The sequence below is a fragment of the Lonchura striata genome, chromosome 3 (genome assembly GCF_050655825.1).
Source record: "Lonchura striata isolate lonStrDom1 chromosome 3, ASM5065582v1, whole genome shotgun sequence".
Taxonomy (NCBI): Eukaryota; Metazoa; Chordata; class Aves; order Passeriformes; family Estrildidae; genus Lonchura; species Lonchura striata.
In genome coordinates, this window is record NC_140705.1 from 68026462 (window position 1) to 68046334 (window position 19873).

The window sequence follows — 19873 nt, forward strand, 5'->3', positions numbered from 1 at the left end:
GAACTGTCTGTATTGGTTGACTGTTTAAACACAAAAATTTAAAGAAGTTGTATTTGGAACTGCTGTAGGAAGTTCAGTAATTTTCAGTAAAATGTAAAAATTTTTTTCAACTTTTCCTACAACTAAAACAAATTTAACAATATTAAATTGTATCCCACAGTGTGTATTATATAGTATGCAGACTACTTGAATAATATTATCCTGTTAAAAGTGCACAGTAGAGGGTTTTTTGTTGAATTATCTGTTAAGATAAAGGCTCTCCATGACAAACTTAGTGCATCAAACAGGAAATTATAAGTCTCTGGGACTCACAGAAAGCCTACAGCCTACAGAGGAGAATGCATAAACCAGAATCTGAAGGTCTGTCAACAACATCTTTGACTTGGAACTTGAGGTTAAAGAAACGTCACATTTATTCTGATACTTACACAAAGCCCATTTGAATTTGTTTTGAAGATAAAGGAATCTTGAAATATCCCTCAGACTCATTAACTATATATTTTTCTACAAAATGTGCAAAACAAAGATAGCCTAAGTACTTACATGTCAAACAACAACTATTGTAATGTTGTACATCCAAAAAGAAACATTACTACAACTCCCCATTTCTAAATCTTAGACACAAATCCCAGAAAGGCTCAATAAAGGTGCTTTATGGAGTTGTTCCAAATAGGAAGGAGATAGAGCTATGCTGAATGTTCCAGTCTGGGTGGGAGTGGTTTAAAAACTGAATAAAAATTGCAGTTGCTGTACCTGTCCCTTGCACTGTAATGCCCAGCCTCTGGCCTCAAATCCTGCAAAGTTGGAGAGAATTTTACCAGAACTGTGAACAGGATACCTAATTCAACAAAATTCACAGAATTGAAAGCCTGGCCTTTAAGAATACTACCTTAACATTTTTAAGTGATTATTCCCTTAATTGTATTTTTTTTTTTTTTAGTTATAACTGAATATTGATACAGATTTTTTTTTTTTTTAATGACAAAAAATGTGACCTGTAAAGAAATGTGGGAAAGCAACAGAACAGGAAGAAGTCCAGCAGAAAAGACAAAAAACAGTACCTAAACCTTTCATTAAGGAAAGAGTAGCTTAATCCTTGTTTGAAATGGTTGAAATTAATTTAGGGATTGATAAAAAGACTCTACGATAAAGACTTCAAATGCTACCAAAACCAGCTTATTTCCATTCTGAATGTCTCTTTTTATTTGTAAAGATTGGCATTACAATTGAAAAGGACTCAAAATGGAGTAATGTACACATCATTGGTGTTTTGTGATGCAACTGATGGAGTCCCTGAATGGATATTGCTTCAGCTTTGCTTTTAAAAAATAATTTAACAAGAAAATCTTCAACTCCACTATCGATCACAGGTGGCAGAAATGAATGAAAGGAAAAAAAAAGAAACCAAAATTACTCTCAAATTCATAACATATATTCATATTGTTGTTGATGACACTTGTTCCAGATGTACAATAAAGCCCACAACACTTTATTACTATGGATATAATTATTGTGAATGTTTTTTCATGTTGATCAACTTGTTTCTGAAGGTTGTTTTTGATTGCTTTAAACTTGCATAATAAACATGCAATGAAACATTTCTGGTTAAAGTGTTTTTTGCAGCTGTCTTGTATTCATACAAAGATTTCATAAAGTAGCAGTGTTGTATCAGAGCATTACCAAAATAAAAGCAAAAAGCTAAAGAGTAAGGTAAATGTGAAATCAACTTGATGAGAATAACCTAATCTTGTCCTGAGACACTCCACTCTTATTAAAAAGATGTGCACAATCAAATCCCTTCCTCCCAAACCCACCAAAACAACAAAATAAATATTAAATTGGAAGGGAAGACATAAAGAAAAAAAAAATGTCATCATGCACTCATCTTCTGCATAGCTCAACCCACATATAGTAAGGCACTATTTCCCCACAACTTAGTGTCCACAACAATCTTTTACGGTGCTCTGTGAACTATATATAGTTCCTTCCAGGATGATGAAATAAACAGACCAAATGAGTGTTGCTACCATGTCACCCCATGTGTGATCTTTTAGACAAGGGTATAATCTGGCAGTTTCAAAAATCAGCTGTCTCAAGTCTCTACTTGTGTGTGCGTGTTATGTATAGGGATATCTTTTGTCTGTGCAAGTGGTTGGTTTGGTTCCAAAGTTGCTGTTATTTTTCATTGTTCTTTACTCCAGTGTTCTCAAAGCAAATACACAAGAAAATAAAAGTGCAGTAGGGTCATTAAAAACAGAGCTTTGGTGCTCCAAAATGCACACAGCTTTGGGGATTTAAGAAATCTTTTAGACATTCCAAAAAGAGCTGGGAAATATATGGACATTTATGTCCAGAAACCCTCATTTTTGCTTAGTTGAGCTGGTCTTCATATTGTTTTCGGAAGCAATCACCAGCAGGGAAAAACTCCCAGCACCGTTCTTGATACATTTTCCATACATATGATTCCTGAAAGAAACACAGTTTAAATTATTTAACTTTATTTAATGAGAAATCATCAACCACTACTTTTTTTTCTCTTTTATTTATATATCACTTCACTTTTTTTTGATTCTGTGCATGCAAGGTTGTTGAACATCAATCTGAAAAGCCATGTTAATGACTTTGATTTATTTAGAATAGCTTTTAGGTTTTTGTCACCTGGTCAAAAAGCACTATAGAAATGCACAGAAGAGAACCAGGTAGTTTAGTTCTTTTTGCACATCAAGGGGCACTGTAAAGCTCAATTAAAGCTGGCCACAAGAGAGATAGCAAGGTAAGCAGAATATTTTCTGTCATAGAAATTTGATTGAATTTCTGCATCAGTCATTTCAAAATATGTCTAGAAAAAATACATAAATGAAAATGACCTGTACAGTCAGTATTTTCTGAGTCAGTGGCATTTGGTATTTCTTCTTTTCTGATTATTTGTTTGGGTAGGGTTCTGTCTTGAGACATTCCAAAGAATAGTAAAGAATATGTCAGTTTATTTCTATTTTAATCTTACCACTTAAATGTGGTTTTGATTATGAAAATTTCATGGTAGAAATAACATATGTTACACCAGTTACAGAACCATAGAATTATTTAGGTTAGAAAAGACCTTTTAGATCATTGGATCCAACCATAAATTAGCACCAAGTTTATCACTGAAGCATGTTCCTAGAAACTATGTAGTAAGAAATACTCTCCATTTTCAAACTATCACCTGTCACTATCACAGTATCAAAACTGAATAGTTAGTAGCTATCTGTCTTCAGGGAATACAATAGGATGCACTGCCAAGAAAACAGAAAGTGCATATAAAAAAGACTTTCAAAAATCTCAGTTAGTTAGTATGAAATTCTCAAATGACAAACAGATGTTCAAAAATAGCAAAGCAAACACATAAAATCTTGTACTGGACAAGGCTGAGATTTATGCAAAGATGATTACAGCACATATGTCAGAGTTCAGAAAGAGTAAGCTATATAGCTTTATAGCAAATCATCCTTCTGACCCAAGTAGGGTTATATATATGATACTTTTCAGTTCTTTTGTGTTTTGATTTGCAACACAGGAACATTTGCCTAGTCAGCTAAAGGCTATCACTAGGAATGAAAAAGACTGTAAAGGTCATATATTTCTTAGTGACTTTTAATATACTTAAAGGAAGTTGAAGAGAGCACCAGAAGTTTGAAAGAGCAGAGAAGAACACAGTAGAAACCTCCAGAGAAAAGTTCACATATTTTTCATTTTAAATATATGCACAAGTTCTTTCATATGGACTTATTCAGGAATGTAGACATAGAAGATTATATGCAGATTATAGTAATAAAAAACAAAGGCTATTAAAAAAAATCAAAAGGGAGAAATTAAGCTTTCACAGAATACCTCAATATTCTGTTTCTCATTTTTGTTAATAGTATGTACTTATATTTTGTGGAAATAACAATTTAAAAATAACAGGTTCAGATACCAAAAAAGGAATAGAAAGTGCTTCAGAATTAACCCTAACATGAAGCAACTAAAATCTTCAGAATTGCTTAGAAGAGTGAAAGTTATGTTCCACACCATACAGGGTCTATCCATCAGAAAAATCTTAGTTTTTCCAAGCGTGAATGATTTTTATTTTAGAATCAGCTGACATTAATAGAGTTGTTCAACCTACCTGTCCTGTATGCTCGGTTTCATCTTTGTTAATAAGATACATCAGAAAAAACCTACAAGCAAAGAAACAGCTATTATGAATAGAGTGGAAACATTAGGCAAACCACAAGGAGATGGATATTCTTTAGAATGTACAGTGATAATGCTGTTCATGGACTTACAAGTTCCAGATTTTTATCTATGATAATATTCTTAGACAGATTAAACACTTTCCTGACACTGTTGACATTCATTGTTCAATGAGTTGTATATTAAAATGCATGATAATCAGTTTGACTTACTGTAGTTAGCAACTCAGTTAAAATGAAGATTTGCTAAGCTTTCTAATCTGAAATTTACAACACACAACATTTTCTTGCCCATGAAAACCCACTTGGAAGCAGACAGAAAATGGACATTGGAAATTTCATTTTTTCCTCTTCCCACACTGAATAAAAAATGCTGAGGATATCTAAGACATTTCTGTTGCTGGAATTACAGGTTTGGGATATTTTAGTAGTGTATCTAAGATCAACATGAGCAGAAAAGAACATGTAATTTTTGAAAAAAACATTAGTCTTGAGGGTTTGAGCTGACATTCACTGGGTTATAATTTCAAAATTTCACTCCTAAGAGACATTCTCTCCAAATATGTGTAAAAACATAAAATACGGTCATGCACAAAAAGAAAAAAATCCTTAGGCTGTGGCATTTTAAAGCAAGTATGCTATAGTATGCTATTTGTTCAGTATTTATTAAGTAGGAATAAAATCCCATACGACAGTGCTTCCAATGTATTGTGTTTGTACAATCTGTTTTTCAGGTGGAAGGCTTTTATAGCCATGCTTGACTTTGCAATCTCATTATTTTGTGCATATACAATGCCAGTTTAAAAACACAAAGACATCCTCTGCTTCATACTGATAGCACTAGTATGAAATACTCTGGCACTGGATTTTCATACATGAGAGGAATGGTATGATACAGTGGTTGTAGACCTGATAATTGGCTTTATTTAGTTTAGTGGTCACTGGTTCTCTGCTTGGATTTTCCAAGGTGGACCTGATGCCCTTGGTTGATCCCTCTTGTCTCTAGCTCCCCCTTTACAGTTCCCCAACCTCCCTTTGTCCCTGGTTCTCTTGGTCAGCCTCAGCACAAAATATTTTTTTTTCAATGTAAGTTTTTTGTTCTCTCTTTCCATCAGTCTCCAGGCCAGGTCATATTGCTTCTCTATACCTTATACATCTCATTCAGTTTTACAATTTATGTGGCCTCTGCACCACAGACCAAGTTCATTTCTACCTGCAACCTCATACAAATTTATTGTGCCAAAACCAAGCTGGAAAGCAGGATATGAGACTTAATTAATTAATTCCTTGCTGTCACTGCCCCAGAATAATACATTCAGAAAGTACAAGTGCACATCAAAGCTGACTATTACTTAAGCAAATGAGGTAACCAGGTACCTGTGAAGGCTGCAAGGATCATGAGTTAGTGAGGAGTGCATTTTTAGTGTACTCACAAATAATTGGCCAAGTTGTGCTCCTGTAGTGTGTGTGTTTCAAAGCCGTGAGGCACTGTATCAAAGTAGTCATTTCCTATTCCACAGATAAAGCACTTAGTCTAGAAGAAAGAATACAGAGCCCTTCAACACTACATATAACACCTGCCCTCCTTTCAGAGAAGGCAAAAAAAGTAATTTTCTTGAAAATGGCAATACATCATATATAAGATTCACTGAACAAAAAGGCTTTTCTTTTAATGATTCAAATTGGATATCTCAGTAAAAACACTTGAATAGAAGCTTAGCTACCATCAGAACAGCTTCTTACTGTTTTAAAAAAGAAATCTTTTCCAGCTCTAAGTGAACAGATATCAGGAGACAGATACAAAATGATCACAGCAGACTTTTTTTAATGTTAAGCAGCACTTACTGTGACAAATGGCAATATTTACGTCAATCCTTGTCCTGCTGAAACCAAATATGCTCCGAGTTCACATTACAAAGTGAAGCTGGTTTGCAACACTTTCCTGACTTCTTACATATATACTTCAATGACAGAATAGAAAGCCACAAAGTACAAGATACTTTCACACATATATTAATTAAAGAAATTACATCTGAGATGAAATGTAACATGACTGTTAACACCCTGCATTAGAACCCTCTGGTTTGAAGATCCAAAATACTTAAATTAGCCACAGACATACAATTCATTACAATTCACGTTGTATGGTATCAGACCATGTACAGGATTGTATTCTTCTCCTGGTTTGACAAACTATCCACTAGCTAAATTGTATTTTTACTGAAAACACACACTCATGAAATCTGAGAATAGGTGTGGTTCAGCGACTGAATGTTCTTACCTCCATGTCTTCTTTAACTTGCTCTTGCTGATCTCTTAACTCACCAAAAGCATCAATAATTAAACCTAGGGTTTAAGTTAAAATGATAATTAATGTTCAATAACAACTGTGACAAAGAATATCTGGAAATCCAGGGAAAACATAATTCTGATAAAGAATATTAAATTAGAATCTTCTGCAGAAATAATAGAAACCAATATACATTTGAAAGGCAACAAAACCATGAAGAAAAAAGAGCAAGCTAAAGAAACACCAGTAACATGTCTGGCAGTACTATTTTGAATTATAATACGGGACAAGCAGACTTCTGTTTTATTCCCAGTGCTATAATCTTGATTTAGTACATTAATATATACACAGGTTTACAGTGATAAGGGCCCTACTAAAGAAAAAATAACAGTGTACATTTAACAGAGATGAGATATTTATTGCATGGCAGATGCAGAGAGGCCCAGAGCTCCATGCATCCTCTCTCAAGATGGCTGTGATGTAGAACAAGTTTCCACTATTGGAGCTCTGACAGAAGTAAGGGGTCATTTGAGGGAGATACAGAAAGAAGAAAAAGAATCATAGGCTCTATGGCTCACACTGCAAACTGCTTATAACCTTTCCTTCACTTACTCCAATACAAATAAAGACTAACTCCACAATGACTATTGACACTCCTGTAACCAAATCTGGACAGTTAAGGACTCTATTCTTCAGCCACTCACAAAATGAAGACATGAACCTCATGAGATATGCCCACTCAGGGTATAAAAAAATTTCCACCCTCCCCAAGCCCTTTAAAAAACCCCTGTTGCTTGAGTAAGAGTAATTTACCAGAAGCTGAAAGTTGCTTCTTGAATTTCCTTGTAGTGGGGGAGAAAGCACCCTTACTGCTGTCAAAATTATCCCAAGGTAGCTATCAGCTGACAGAAAACAATGAGCTATCAGTATTTATGACATCAAGTGAACCCAGAAAAACTGCTTATCAAATTTTCCAAAATTGAGACTATACTTCTGTTAACTTGTGCAAACTTTCATAAAAAATGACCTTTAGGGCACTCTTGACAATATTTTAAAGGTATAGTATGAAAAGAAACAGGGGTTTAAGTACTTCAGGTGATATCAATAAACATAATTCATGTAAACATAATAAAAACAAAATCCTTGACATGCCAAAATAAGGTATCCACTATCCAGAATACAACAGTGAGAAACACTATCAGTCAAATAGTTTCACTGAAATTCCAAGGCTAACTAATGGCAGCTAACTTTCCACTGTCATTAACCAGGCTATACTAAAGCTGTTTCATATCAAGCACTTTTTTACTCTTATACACTGTTCAAATAAGGAAGCATCACACAAAACAGCAATTTTATGTAAGAAAATATTTAACCTCTTAAAGCTATGGTCCAATTTTCACACCACTATTACCAATCTGAAGATCTGCCAGATAGTGAAGAACTTACGATGCTGGCAGAGGGAATACTGACAGCAGCACTGATTTTGTCCATGAAAGCTCATGTAGGATGCGTTACATTGAAGGACAATTTTAAGTTGTGCCACAAGATTTCTATAGGAGGCTTTTAGAAAGGGCAGTGACAAGACAGAAACTGCAGTGACATCAGTATTCTTTTGTTTCTATTGATCCAGTTAGAGCCTGCTGATTTTACAGAGACCCAGAAGAGCAGTGCATGAGAGTCACCTGGGTGCGATTTTCTATATACACCTATCCTTTGTGATCTGCCCTGCTGTTCTGTCTGAATCTTAGGTTTGTGATTACCACAGCACTGAAATCTTTGTACTGCTAAATAATGCTTTCAGTCCCACTATGGATTACAAAAGCATACCTTGGATAATTGCAAGCAGGATGACAATCACAAAGAAGAAGAAAGTGATGTCAAAGATAATCCGATAGATTTCATATTCGTCTCCTGCTGGATCTTCTATTTCATCACCAATGCCTCCTCCTGCACGTACTCCAACATACATATGAAACATGTAGCACTAGAAAAAAACAAACCAAAGGGATACAAATGTTGTTTGCTGCTAAAAGCAAAAATACCTAGTGTCACAAATTCAGTAATTGGTAGAACTGGTCTACGGTCTAGGAATTATGACACATCAAGCAATTTTCTTGGCTTTCTCTCCTTTGAGATTATGCATATTTCTGATAGAGGGAAATGCTACTGTGCAGCTGAAGCTGCAGTATTTCATGTTCTATCATTATGTAGCAGTTCAATAAGACCAAAAGTTCAACTACCAGAAGCTCAGCAGCACCCCATGATTCATGTAAAATCATTTCAGCAGTGTAAATAGGAAATATCATCACCACCATAGCCATCTCCTTTTCCAATTTCCCAGCTCAAAAGTAAATTATTTTCCCTGTTTTTAGTGTTTCAAATTCAAATTTAAAAATAACCAACCCTCCTCCTCTAGCCAAAATAAAACAAACAAAAAAACCCCTACAAACAAGCAAAACATCTTTGTGAATACTTGTGCAGAGAACAGGCTAATTATTTAAAATATTTGAGAATAATACTGTGAAACTATGATACGAAAGGTGGTATATATCAGAACAGTTGCCTGGGATGATGACAATACAAAATTTCCAGTTTTATCATGTTACAATTTAATAGAATATTATGGTATCACTCTCTAGAGGTCTAGAGCATGCAATGGTTTTTTTTCTTTAAACACCTTTGCAAACTACAGGTCAAGGGTTCTCACCCTCTACCAAAAAAGAGTGACGACAACCACTAACTTCTAAAGCCTCACTATACAAAAAAATCCATTCTTCTAATCCTATACCACACTGTCTCCAAAATCCCTTCTGTGAAAAATTTATATAGTACCATATAATGATGAGTAACCCTTGCCTGAAAAATCTGACAATTTCTAAAGATAAATCCCATTTCAAGACTTAATGTTTTTACAAGACACAACCCTGATTTTACAGCATACCACGTTATTCTAACTCATTCCCATACAATATTATAGCCTTGTGGTATGAGTATGTTCAGAGAATTACAGAGCAAGTCAGATCACATCACTTCATGAGATCTCTGCTCCAAGCAGGGCCCACTACAACCTCAGAAAAAATTGTTTTAGGCTTTATCCAAGTTGGTTCACTACAACTTCCTAAGAATGGAAGCTGCAACTACCTCTCTGAGCAATGTGATCTATTTGACTCCCCTCAGTCAGAACACATTTTTCCACTTTATGTCCACACTCTCCTGCCATGTACTTCCTTTTAGGACTTGGATTTGTCTTCCCAATAATCTTTCTGCAGACTCTGTTAACTCCTCACACACCCTCAACCTTGAGACTTTCTCTTCTCTAAGCCAAACAAGTCCAGTTCCCTCACCTCTCTTCCTACAGCAAGTGCTCCAGCACCTGACAATTTAACAGCCCTTCACTGATTCATGTTCCAGTTTATCTGGTTTTGGTGTGCTGAATGTCCCAAACCAGACAAAAATATAGACATACTATTCTGCTTCAAAAGTTTATCTGTTTATTTGACTTTTCAATGTTGTTGACTCCCTGGAAGAGATTCATGTTGCACAGCACACTGAAATACATTTAACTGTTACACATTATTGTTTTTTGAGTGATATTAAGGGCAATGCATCTTGAAAATTGTGGTTTAAGCTGTACCTACCACCCATAGCTCCAAAGCCTGGCATTGTCTTAATTAGTACAAAATAATTTAAGGCAGCTCTGAACACAGTAGCTACTGAACTGTCTATTAAAGATAACTATGGCAATTCATGCTAAGAGAAACTGATAGATTTCAAAGCTTAAACAGGAGTTTAAGTATTCGCATTACTTACGAAAATTCTTGCCTATAACTGACCCTCCTCCTGAATGACCTGTCGAATTTCAAGATTCAGAAGTGCTGCCCTTTAGCCAGCTCAACTTCATAGCTTGTAGTTGTTTTGAGCTTTTTGAACAGCTATAGCAAAGTATAGTACCACGTTTCTTCTACTCCCTTATTGAAGAGTTTTTTGAGCATACACAAGATCTATTTGTTGAGGATGTTCATCATATCTGTTCCTTTATTTTCAACTGCAATCTTTCCTGCCTGCTGACTAATGACATGACTGTATGAATACCAATTAGCAAGAAGGTCAGAACAAAACCACGAAAGGCTGAGAAAAAAAAAATAACCAACTAAAAACCAGAAAGCAAAAAAAGACTTACTGTTAGCATATCATCACATTTCATGTCTGGCATGTCACCATCTTCACTCTTGTTGTAGAACTTGCGGAAAAAATTGAATGCCACTACGGTATACAAGTATACCACTACTGCCAGTAATCCCACTGTTAGGACAAGCTGGAAGACAAAATTACAGAATGGGCATAACACCACAACACCACTATGGAATTGTGATTTATCTTTTCTTTAAAAAAAAAAAAAAAAAAGAAACTAACAATAAACTGTATGTAGTAGTAGCAGGAAAACTTTTACTCTTTATATATTTTTGTAATCCAGAGTAATACATCTGCATATTCTCATGCAAAGATTGTGTATTTCCTTTTTTTTTTTTTTTATCAAACAATTACAAAGATAAATTACACAGAAACATAATTACAAAGACAAATCTTATGGATAGATACACAAAGAAACAATGATTAGAATCCCCAAAATCAGATGAAGATCTGAAAATTCACTACCTAATAGTAATAATCACCTAAATACATAATTAATTGAAATACAGTTATCTACTATTTTTTTTTACATGTATGAAATTACATATAAAAATAACCCTGTTCCTAATAGTTCAATAGCTCAGAAAAGCAGCAACAAGTACTCCACTGCTCAACTGCAGCATTATTCAGATTTTGCTCTGAGCTTAATGGAAAGCAGCTGGGAGGGAGCTTCAGTATCATGTAAATTGATATTTCACTTGTGTGGCTCCCAGATCTAAAAAGTTCCTTATAAATAATTCCCCCTTAATTCACAGGTAATTTGCTAAAAATTCAGGAATATTTTCAGAAGGGAGAACACTTTTGCTTACAAATCCCATTGTCTAGCTTCATCATCAACTCAATTTCTAGAGCTCATGATGAAAGAACATTTCTGCTCTCAACCTGCAGAGCCTCTGACTCAAGTAATGATGTGATCTTTCCTGTGCACTTCCTAAGTAAAAAAACTGAAAAGAGATGACAGTTGATACCTGTTTGCCATTGTGGGTAACCGATGACAGAATAGTTCGCAATGTCTTGAATCCCATTGCAATGTCCAGGAGATGAGCAGCAAAGAAAAAATTGTTGTAATGGCCAAGGACCGACATGGTCATGTACCACGCTAGGTAAAGGAAAGACTAACAGGAAAAAAAAAAGTACATTCAAAATAGAATTTATGGCTTTTATCTATAACTTAATTCAAGACAATAAGAAACTTCTCAATTATGCCCTTCTTTAAATAGAAAACAGCTATTTTTGAACAGAGAATTTTCTAGATATTGTTGAGAATTTTCTATTAATGCAATAACATTAAATCTTCAAATACAAAGTCAACAAGACATGGGCAAAATCAAGAAATTCAGAATTTATACTACAAAAACAAATTTTGAAATTCTTAAACCCTTATTTGTTAATGTTGCTACAGAAAAAAAAAAGAATTTCTGATTTAAATTACTTTAAAAATAATTTCTAAATAATTACGTTAAAATATTAATGCCCAAAGATAGTTAATGACAATTACAAAACTGTTCAGGCAATAAAAGGAATTTTATAATTTGAGCTACTAAAGCTCCTATATAAACACATAAGTATTATTTAAATAACCATGAATGTTAATTTCATCTGATCCTCTATCAGTTAATTTTTATTGAACTTAAAGACAAGTATTTATAGGAGAAATTATTCTCCCTCCTTAAAAAAATACTAGTCCCAAACAAACACTGTTTACAGATCATGCTGGCTCTAGACATGGAGGCTTACTGTTTCCACTTTTCCTGAGTACCTTCAGATTACACTTTCATTTTCCATCTGTCTTAGTTCCAAAATAATTTTTCCCCAACCATTTTTCTTACCAATAAGTTAAGTGACTAGGCAAACAAATAATCAAATAATTGTAAAATCATATGACTGAAACTTCATTTTAACATTCTTGTTTATCTCTCCTTGGTTTTTTGTTTTTGGTTTTTTTTTTGCTTTTAAAGACTCCCTTTTTCAAATTATTTAAATAATTTGTATCATTCTGTGGCACATCTTACTATTGGTTTCAGTGATACAAATTTAGTAATTCAATATATATTAACTATATTGATCTGACTCTGCTCCAGGAATATTCAAGTGTTCGTAGTATTTCTGAACAGCAGGAAAAATGGCAATTAGCATTTATACAGTCAGTTTTCTAATTCTATAGCACAGTGCTTTCTTATTGCTTCTAATAAAGCATAACAGAAATAGGGCAGGAATTGACTGAGGTTCTATTAACTATTACCAATGTAACTGTGAAAATATTTTGACAATGTCTCTTTAAGCTTTCAAAATTTTCTTCCTGTAGTAAAATAAATACAATCAAGAGTATTTCACACCTCTCATTGAAGCACTTTGCATTAACAAATTTTATAACATGAACATATAGATATATGTACAAACTGAGAAACTTACATTATCGGTGAAAACAACTCCTAATTTCCACATCTGATACTTAACATCAATGGAATTTAGCCTGTAAAAATAAAAATTAAAAAAAGCATTTTATAGCAAAACGCAAGTGGAAAACATTAAATGCAATCTGTAGAAAGTGCATTGTCACATAACAGAATAAAACAGCTGATCAATTTCTTCAAAAGCTGAAATACATTAGAACCTTGTTCTAATTCAAGCTTTTACTCTGGAATGAATCTGTCCAAAAAAAAAAAAAAAAAGCAAAAATTAAATTCATAGGTACTATTTTGAAGTCATCAGACCTAATGCTGATTGATTTCGAAAATGCTATCATGCAGAAAGTGAAATAAGCTGTCTTTAAAATCCATGGAGAAAAAAAATATTTTATTTTATTTTTAATGCAACCCACCCAAGCTTGAAGTAGCAAGTCAAAAAAGGTAACTGAATTTGCACCCTAAAATGCCAATTCTTTACCTTAGTTATTAATAGCATACCTTGAGTGACACAATTGGATGGCATTAAAGACAGACAAATTTAGATCAGATGAATCTGAGAGCTTGTTCAGAAAATGGACCCATATTTCTAAGGATATAAGGCAATTCATTAATGAAAATATGATAGTTCTTACAGTTAATGAGTTTTGATATAGGTACTTAGGAAAATCTTCTATTAATGTTACTTTTTTAAAAATAGAAAGCATCCCATCAGATAAAAAACATTCTTTATTGTCAAGTCGGTAGAACATATCCTTTTTATTACATTGTGTCAAAATTTTGTGCCAGACACTGAACAACATTATCAGGTAATACTTCACTGAGAATGGTGCCACTTGACCATTACAAAAAAAGAGCATTGAACCAAAACAAAACAATGAGTTATAATGTGTCCGACAGCTTTCTGTGTGTTTTGAAGACAGAGCACAAAACAGATTTTTTTGAGGTATCCTGCACACAGCCTCTGCAAGGATCCACTAGGCTTGAGATTCCCAAGTAAATAATCAAAAAATGAGATATTTTACATTAGCATCCATAAGGGGAAAGGTTTGAAACTGAGATTCCTATATGTGCATCAAAGAAACAGGCTGGGAATTTGGACATTAACAGTGACTGTGCCTGCCTCTCAACCACAACAGCTGAAGTCCCTACCCACGTGCAGATACACACTTCTACTCAGACAAACAGGCACATCCACACTTTTGTAAGTCCTGTAGTGTCATCATAGCAAGTACAAATCTTGAGACTTCAGGTGTAAAAACTACTGCAAATAAAATTCCTTACTTTTTCACTAGCCATTATGGGCAAGAGATATACTGCCACTTGAGGAAAAAGACTACTAGTTTTCCAGGAACAATCCTATTCTCTGAGATACCACATTACTAAAGAGGTAGTATCTCTGAGATACTACATTACTAAATTACTACATTACAAAATATTACTACATTACCCACTCCAGAATATTTTGCTGCAGAGGCTTAAGCCTTATCTGCCTCTTCTATTGACTCTGACTAAACTAATGATCACAGAAACAGCAGCAGTTAGAAAGGTAAAGGGACAGGGAAATAACAATGGCATCTCTGAAAATTAACTTTCATATTTGTGTCTTCCACATTATTTTCTCAAATATACTACATCTATAATGCATCTGATTGAACACCATGCACCCAAAAGAAGAAACTAATTCAACAGAAAAATAGCACCACTGTGTCAATCTGAGTGTGCAAAATGTAACTGTCTTTACTGTCTAATATACAGGAAAGTTCCAACTGCATCATCTTTCTAAGTTGGTAATAGTTAAATAATACTGCAACATATTTAAATCATTATTTAAATAATAAATATTTATACATTTAAATAAATACAAATGAAAAATATTCAAGACTGCATTGATGAGCTGGATGGCTCTTCAAGAGTCAGTAAAATACAGATTTTTTTTTTTAATGCAGTGTATCACTGGGACAGGCAGAAGATTTTGAAGAAGCATGGTCACTGGCAAGTAGAGCGCTTTAGGTCCCTTGCAAAAAGACACATGCAAATCCCAGGTTATTTTTCCAAAGGAAAGGGAGAGAAAAAAATAGGAGCTGGGGTCAAAGACACCTGTTCACTTGTGCTGAAGATGAAAATGCTGCTCAGTGCAATTCCCTTCTGTGTTGTGAGACACAGCTATATGGTCTGCGCCACCTTCTCCTGGCACAGGCAGGAGGAGCTCCACCAGAGCTGCAACCTGCACCAGGTCACACCATTCTCTATTTTCATCCTAAGGCACTGCAGTAAGAGGTCAGTTCCAATGCTTTTCCCACCTCTCTCTTCACTGCATGATAAATACATGTCAAATTTGGAATTTGGAATATGTGTAAGTTTTAGTAGCTTCATTAGTATTCATTTTTGAAACTGATAAAAAGTGGATAAACATGCTTTCCTGAAGAGTATATTTCTTTTATGTGACTGGTTCTACAAATTTTTGTAATACTTTTTTATTTTCCTGTAACATATTAATCTGAGTATGAAATGATTCCTCCAGGGAGAATATGAAAGATGGATGATGTCATAATTTTTTTTATTGTATATAACATGGAGGAGATATTAAAGATGTTAAAAAAAGGCATTCTTCAGACATGATTCTTAAACTAAATATTTCATCAGCCTTCTTCAACTGCTTCATTCTGGTCTGTTTTTTCAAGATTGTTCACAGAAATATTACTTAAATGTTTCTCCCCTCATATGAGTGAGTATGAGCGCACATTTTGTTTCTCCCTTCATATGGGTATGAGCACACATTTTGTTTTTATACCAATAATAGAAGTAGTAGGTTTTTTCCTAAACTCAAGTATGGGTCCTACTGTAATCCAGCAGGAGTAAAACAGCATGGAAGAAAGCATTCCAGACAGTATTTCTGCCACAATATTAAATTTTCTTATTTCAGTTTAGTACTGAAATGACACAGAGACCTTGAGCCTTTACACTGCACCTGACTGACTGTTCAGACAGACTCCTGGTTTATTAATATCTATCTTTTATAAAGATGGATAAAAGAGTCATCCTTATAACATCAGCTCTTGCTTCAATGCACTTCTAATCTACCAGTAGTTCCAATTCCTACTTCTCATAATCCTTGCATACTCATAGATAAAATATTGCTTTTAGAGAAAGCTTTAAATAAACTCTTCAGAATCTCTGTAGCATTAAAGTTCCATCTGTTAAAATATGTTCTATCTAGTTGAATATCTTTTTTATATCATTATTTTATATAATTATCTTTTATAATGCAGAACTGGAAAAAACTTTTTTTGCAGTGTTTTATGAAATCCTATTCTACAAAGGAGAATTTACTACTCTGAAAGTCAAGGGGATTATCTTTATTTGCCTCCCAAATAATATGTAAATTAATAATTTAGGGAAAACAAATTATGCAAGGATGTGAAGATTAATCATCCAATTCCCATATTTTACTGGCCTCTAACATTTAAATTTATTTCATAATTTCTTTATAATCAGAACACACAGTGCCATTTTTGCCCATTCTTTCCAGCACAGCTGAACTGAGAACTTGAAAAGGAGATTCCAGCCAAGGTGTGATGACACTATCAAAAGAGTGGGAATGTGATATATTCAAGCTGCTGTGCACCAAAATAAATCTTCATACATAAAAAACCAGAGGAATCCTGCATGTACATTGTCTATAATTAAATAAATATATTGTATCAGTCAACATAAGAATTGATTTCTTATGCAAATATATGTAAATGGGCAACAGATGTCTTGTCTGAGTGGTAAACCTTGAATGCTTGATTTTAGCTTACAAAAAACCCCAACAAAATTCTTAAAAAATAAACTAACAAAACCCCAATAACAAACAAACTGTAGGCAAATGCTTACACAGCAGAAAAGGAGCTATCCTTCTTTGGTTTCTTCTTTTCTCGAGCATCACTAAAATCAAGAGCAGCTTTGTCCATGCCTAGTAATTCACTGATCCTGTCACGGCCATAGAATTCACCATATTTATCCATTACCTAAAGGAAGAAATAGTCAAAAATATTAATTAGTGAGGTAGATCAGCAGTTATTTGGCCTGGATCTGAAGACAAAAGGTTTAACATACAAGGAGCCTGAAAAAAAGTGCTTCATGACACTGTGATCACAAGATCTTGAACATATAGTTACGGCAAAAAATTTATTTTCAGTGAATTTAAACTAGCCCTGATCTCTTTCTAATAAAATTTAACATGTTTCATAAGTAATTTTGCTGGAAATAAATATTTACTTGCTTTCATTCTGACTGAACACACAGCTCCTTTCTAAATATTATGTCTCTTCTCATTTCAAAAAGAATAGTCAAAGAAATCCAGATTTTTCTATAACAAGATCATAACTCAGTGATTCCTCCAGGTGAGGACGTATTTTGCCAGCTTTCTAATAGGAAGCACTTTAAATATTTATTGATATTTTTTCAGATTTTTAGAGAAGCTTTTTTTGTAGCAAGCCTGAAAACAGTACTTTATTATATGGATTATTTCGTAGACTGGGGATTAAAATACAAATATATATATGAAATGACATTAATTGCAAAATAGTATATTTGAAGACAGTTAAATCATACAGTGCATTTCCTCAGCTAAAGCTAAAGTGTTACACACAACTTAAAACCATACTCCTTTCCTTTTTATTTGACCCTTCCTTGACCATCTACATTGACAGAAGCAATGTAGAATTTTATTTTCTTTCTCAAGAAAAGTAGCTCTGTGAGAGCTACTTCTTCCCCTTTGCTTAGATAGACAGGTAAAAATCTCTATATAATAACCTAAAATATAAAAAAAAATCTCCACAGCAAAATGAGTACACAATTCAAAGGAATTTTTTTTGGTCAAGTTAAGACCTAAGATGGTTACAAAGCAGAAGACTAATATTAAAAAACACACATTTCCAAAAGTATCATACAAGATTTGCATTGAAGTGTGAATGAGGCATAAAACTGATCCAATAACATGCACACTCTCTTTTTCAATTGTGACCAAACACACTGAAAAGATTCTTCTTGCTGTAAGCTATTGTACAATCATTATATTTATTCTTAAGAGCAAACTGAGAAAACATTTTAAATGGCATTTTTAAGAATGCTCAAGCCTAGAGGACAGCAGTGGTGCAGGGGCAGGCAGGTACCCAAACTATGGATTCACAGTGAATGGATGCTCTGCCTGGTCCCTCCCAGGGCATCCCAGGAGAGCCTCAGACCCAAATCTGAACCATATAAAAGGACTCACTGGTAAAAGCTCTCCAGATCACCTGTCCGACTAAGAGGATTGCTGCCAAGGGATGCATACACTATACATCCCATAAACAGGATGCTATTGGATGTTACAGGGAGAAATCAAAGATGGAAAAAGGGATTGATTTAGGTGAATTGGGGAAGAAAAACCATGGGAAAATAGAGAGGTAAGATACAAAAAAGGCCAGTGCATGTATATGCCTTTCAGGGTGTTATAGTTGCCTGATTATGCCCTGTGCTTAAATATCTCAATTTGTCCTGTCTTCTCATTAATTACTTTTTAACCTTCTATTGGGTGAGGGATACCATTCTTTGTGTATGGAGGTGAATACATAAATACAGACAAGATATTTTAAATAATTTGCATTATGCATACAAGCACACACAAAATTCTTCGTGTAATTTCATGAATGTACTTGAATTCCTGTTTTATACAAAATCTGTATAAAATCGTAAATATGTAAATCTACACTGAATCAAAGTTATATTTCAAAGAAGTGTAATCCACATTCCTCCCAGCATGAACAGAAAGACACTTTAGAATTTTATTTTAACCTCATAAATCTTTTTTAAAATAAGCCTTACCTTTCTTTTCACAAACTTGTCCCAATAGTTATTTGGAAAAGACCTGGAAAACATAGATAAACAAGATGACATTTTAGACAAATATATTTCCATTCTGTTTCTAGGAGTCTCTATGTGGTGTCTACCACCAGTCAGTCACCGTGAACATTCTGGAGTGAAAGCTGCCAAATGGTGTTCAGCCTACCACGTAAAGGTGAGAAGCACAGTGGAGCCAATGCCTGCAGACAGGATTCTAGAGCAGCTACATCCCACACACAGCCCCACCAGGCAGAGAAACAGAACTTTAAATATGTGATGCAAAGCACAGCTCACTCCTGAACTGATAGCAATGCACAACCATCATCACTGTCCTTGCCAAAACAAACCCATCCCCCTTCTTTGTTCTTTTATGAAGAGAAGTAATTTTAAGGCAAAAATTTGGGAATGCATAAGATTAAATAGTAATAGCAAAAATGATAGTAAACATTAACCTTGCATGTGCCTGAAAATTTTGTATATCCTTGCTAGAGGGATGTCTCTAATAATTGTTTATTTCAGACGATGAATGATAAGCATGTAACTGGGGAAACAGAAGAGCAATTACTTACAGGGCTATAATGAGACAGAGGAAGTAAAAACTCACTGTGTGTTGATTACAAGTCTATCCCACTGTCCCTTAATATCATCTTCTGATGGCTGTTCAGTTATATATAGCCCATCAAATTCCAATTTCCTTGCTACTTCCTTTTCTCTCTTAAAAATAACCAGTGGAACCTGCAGTTGAAAGAAAATACAGGAACTATGTAAAATGCACTGATATGTCTGCAAACTTTAAGAAAAGCTGGTTGCTATGAAGAAATAAGTATCAAAACTGAAGAATGCAAAAGTAGTACTTGAAAAAATTAAAAGATTTAACAATTCCCTTGAACACCGAAAAGGTATTA

The 19873-nt window shown here is 34.2% G+C and overlaps 1 protein-coding gene across 8 annotated transcripts in view; it reads right to left on the reverse strand.

Moving 5' to 3' along the window:
- Positions 1-1176: 1176 nt before the first annotated feature.
- Positions 1177-19873, reverse strand: part of RYR2 (ryanodine receptor 2) — a 381438-nt gene continuing 362741 nt past the window's right edge. For all 8 annotated transcript variants that reach the window (XM_021527072.4, XM_085576771.1, XM_021527071.4 and 5 more), the window contains 11 exons: positions 19573-19703; positions 18951-18993; positions 16980-17113; positions 13108-13168; positions 11664-11810; positions 10685-10819; positions 8332-8488; positions 6496-6560; positions 5648-5748; positions 4148-4199; positions 1177-2466 (listed from right to left, as the gene is read on the reverse strand). In XM_021527072.4, coding sequence (XP_021382747.3) covers positions 2371-2466; positions 4148-4199; positions 5648-5748; positions 6496-6560; positions 8332-8488; positions 10685-10819; positions 11664-11810; positions 13108-13168; positions 16980-17113; positions 18951-18993; positions 19573-19703 — 1122 coding nt within the window. In that variant the 3' untranslated portion in view covers positions 1177-2370. The remainder of the gene's footprint in view (positions 2467-4147; positions 4200-5647; positions 5749-6495; positions 6561-8331; positions 8489-10684; positions 10820-11663; positions 11811-13107; positions 13169-16979; positions 17114-18950; positions 18994-19572; positions 19704-19873) is intronic.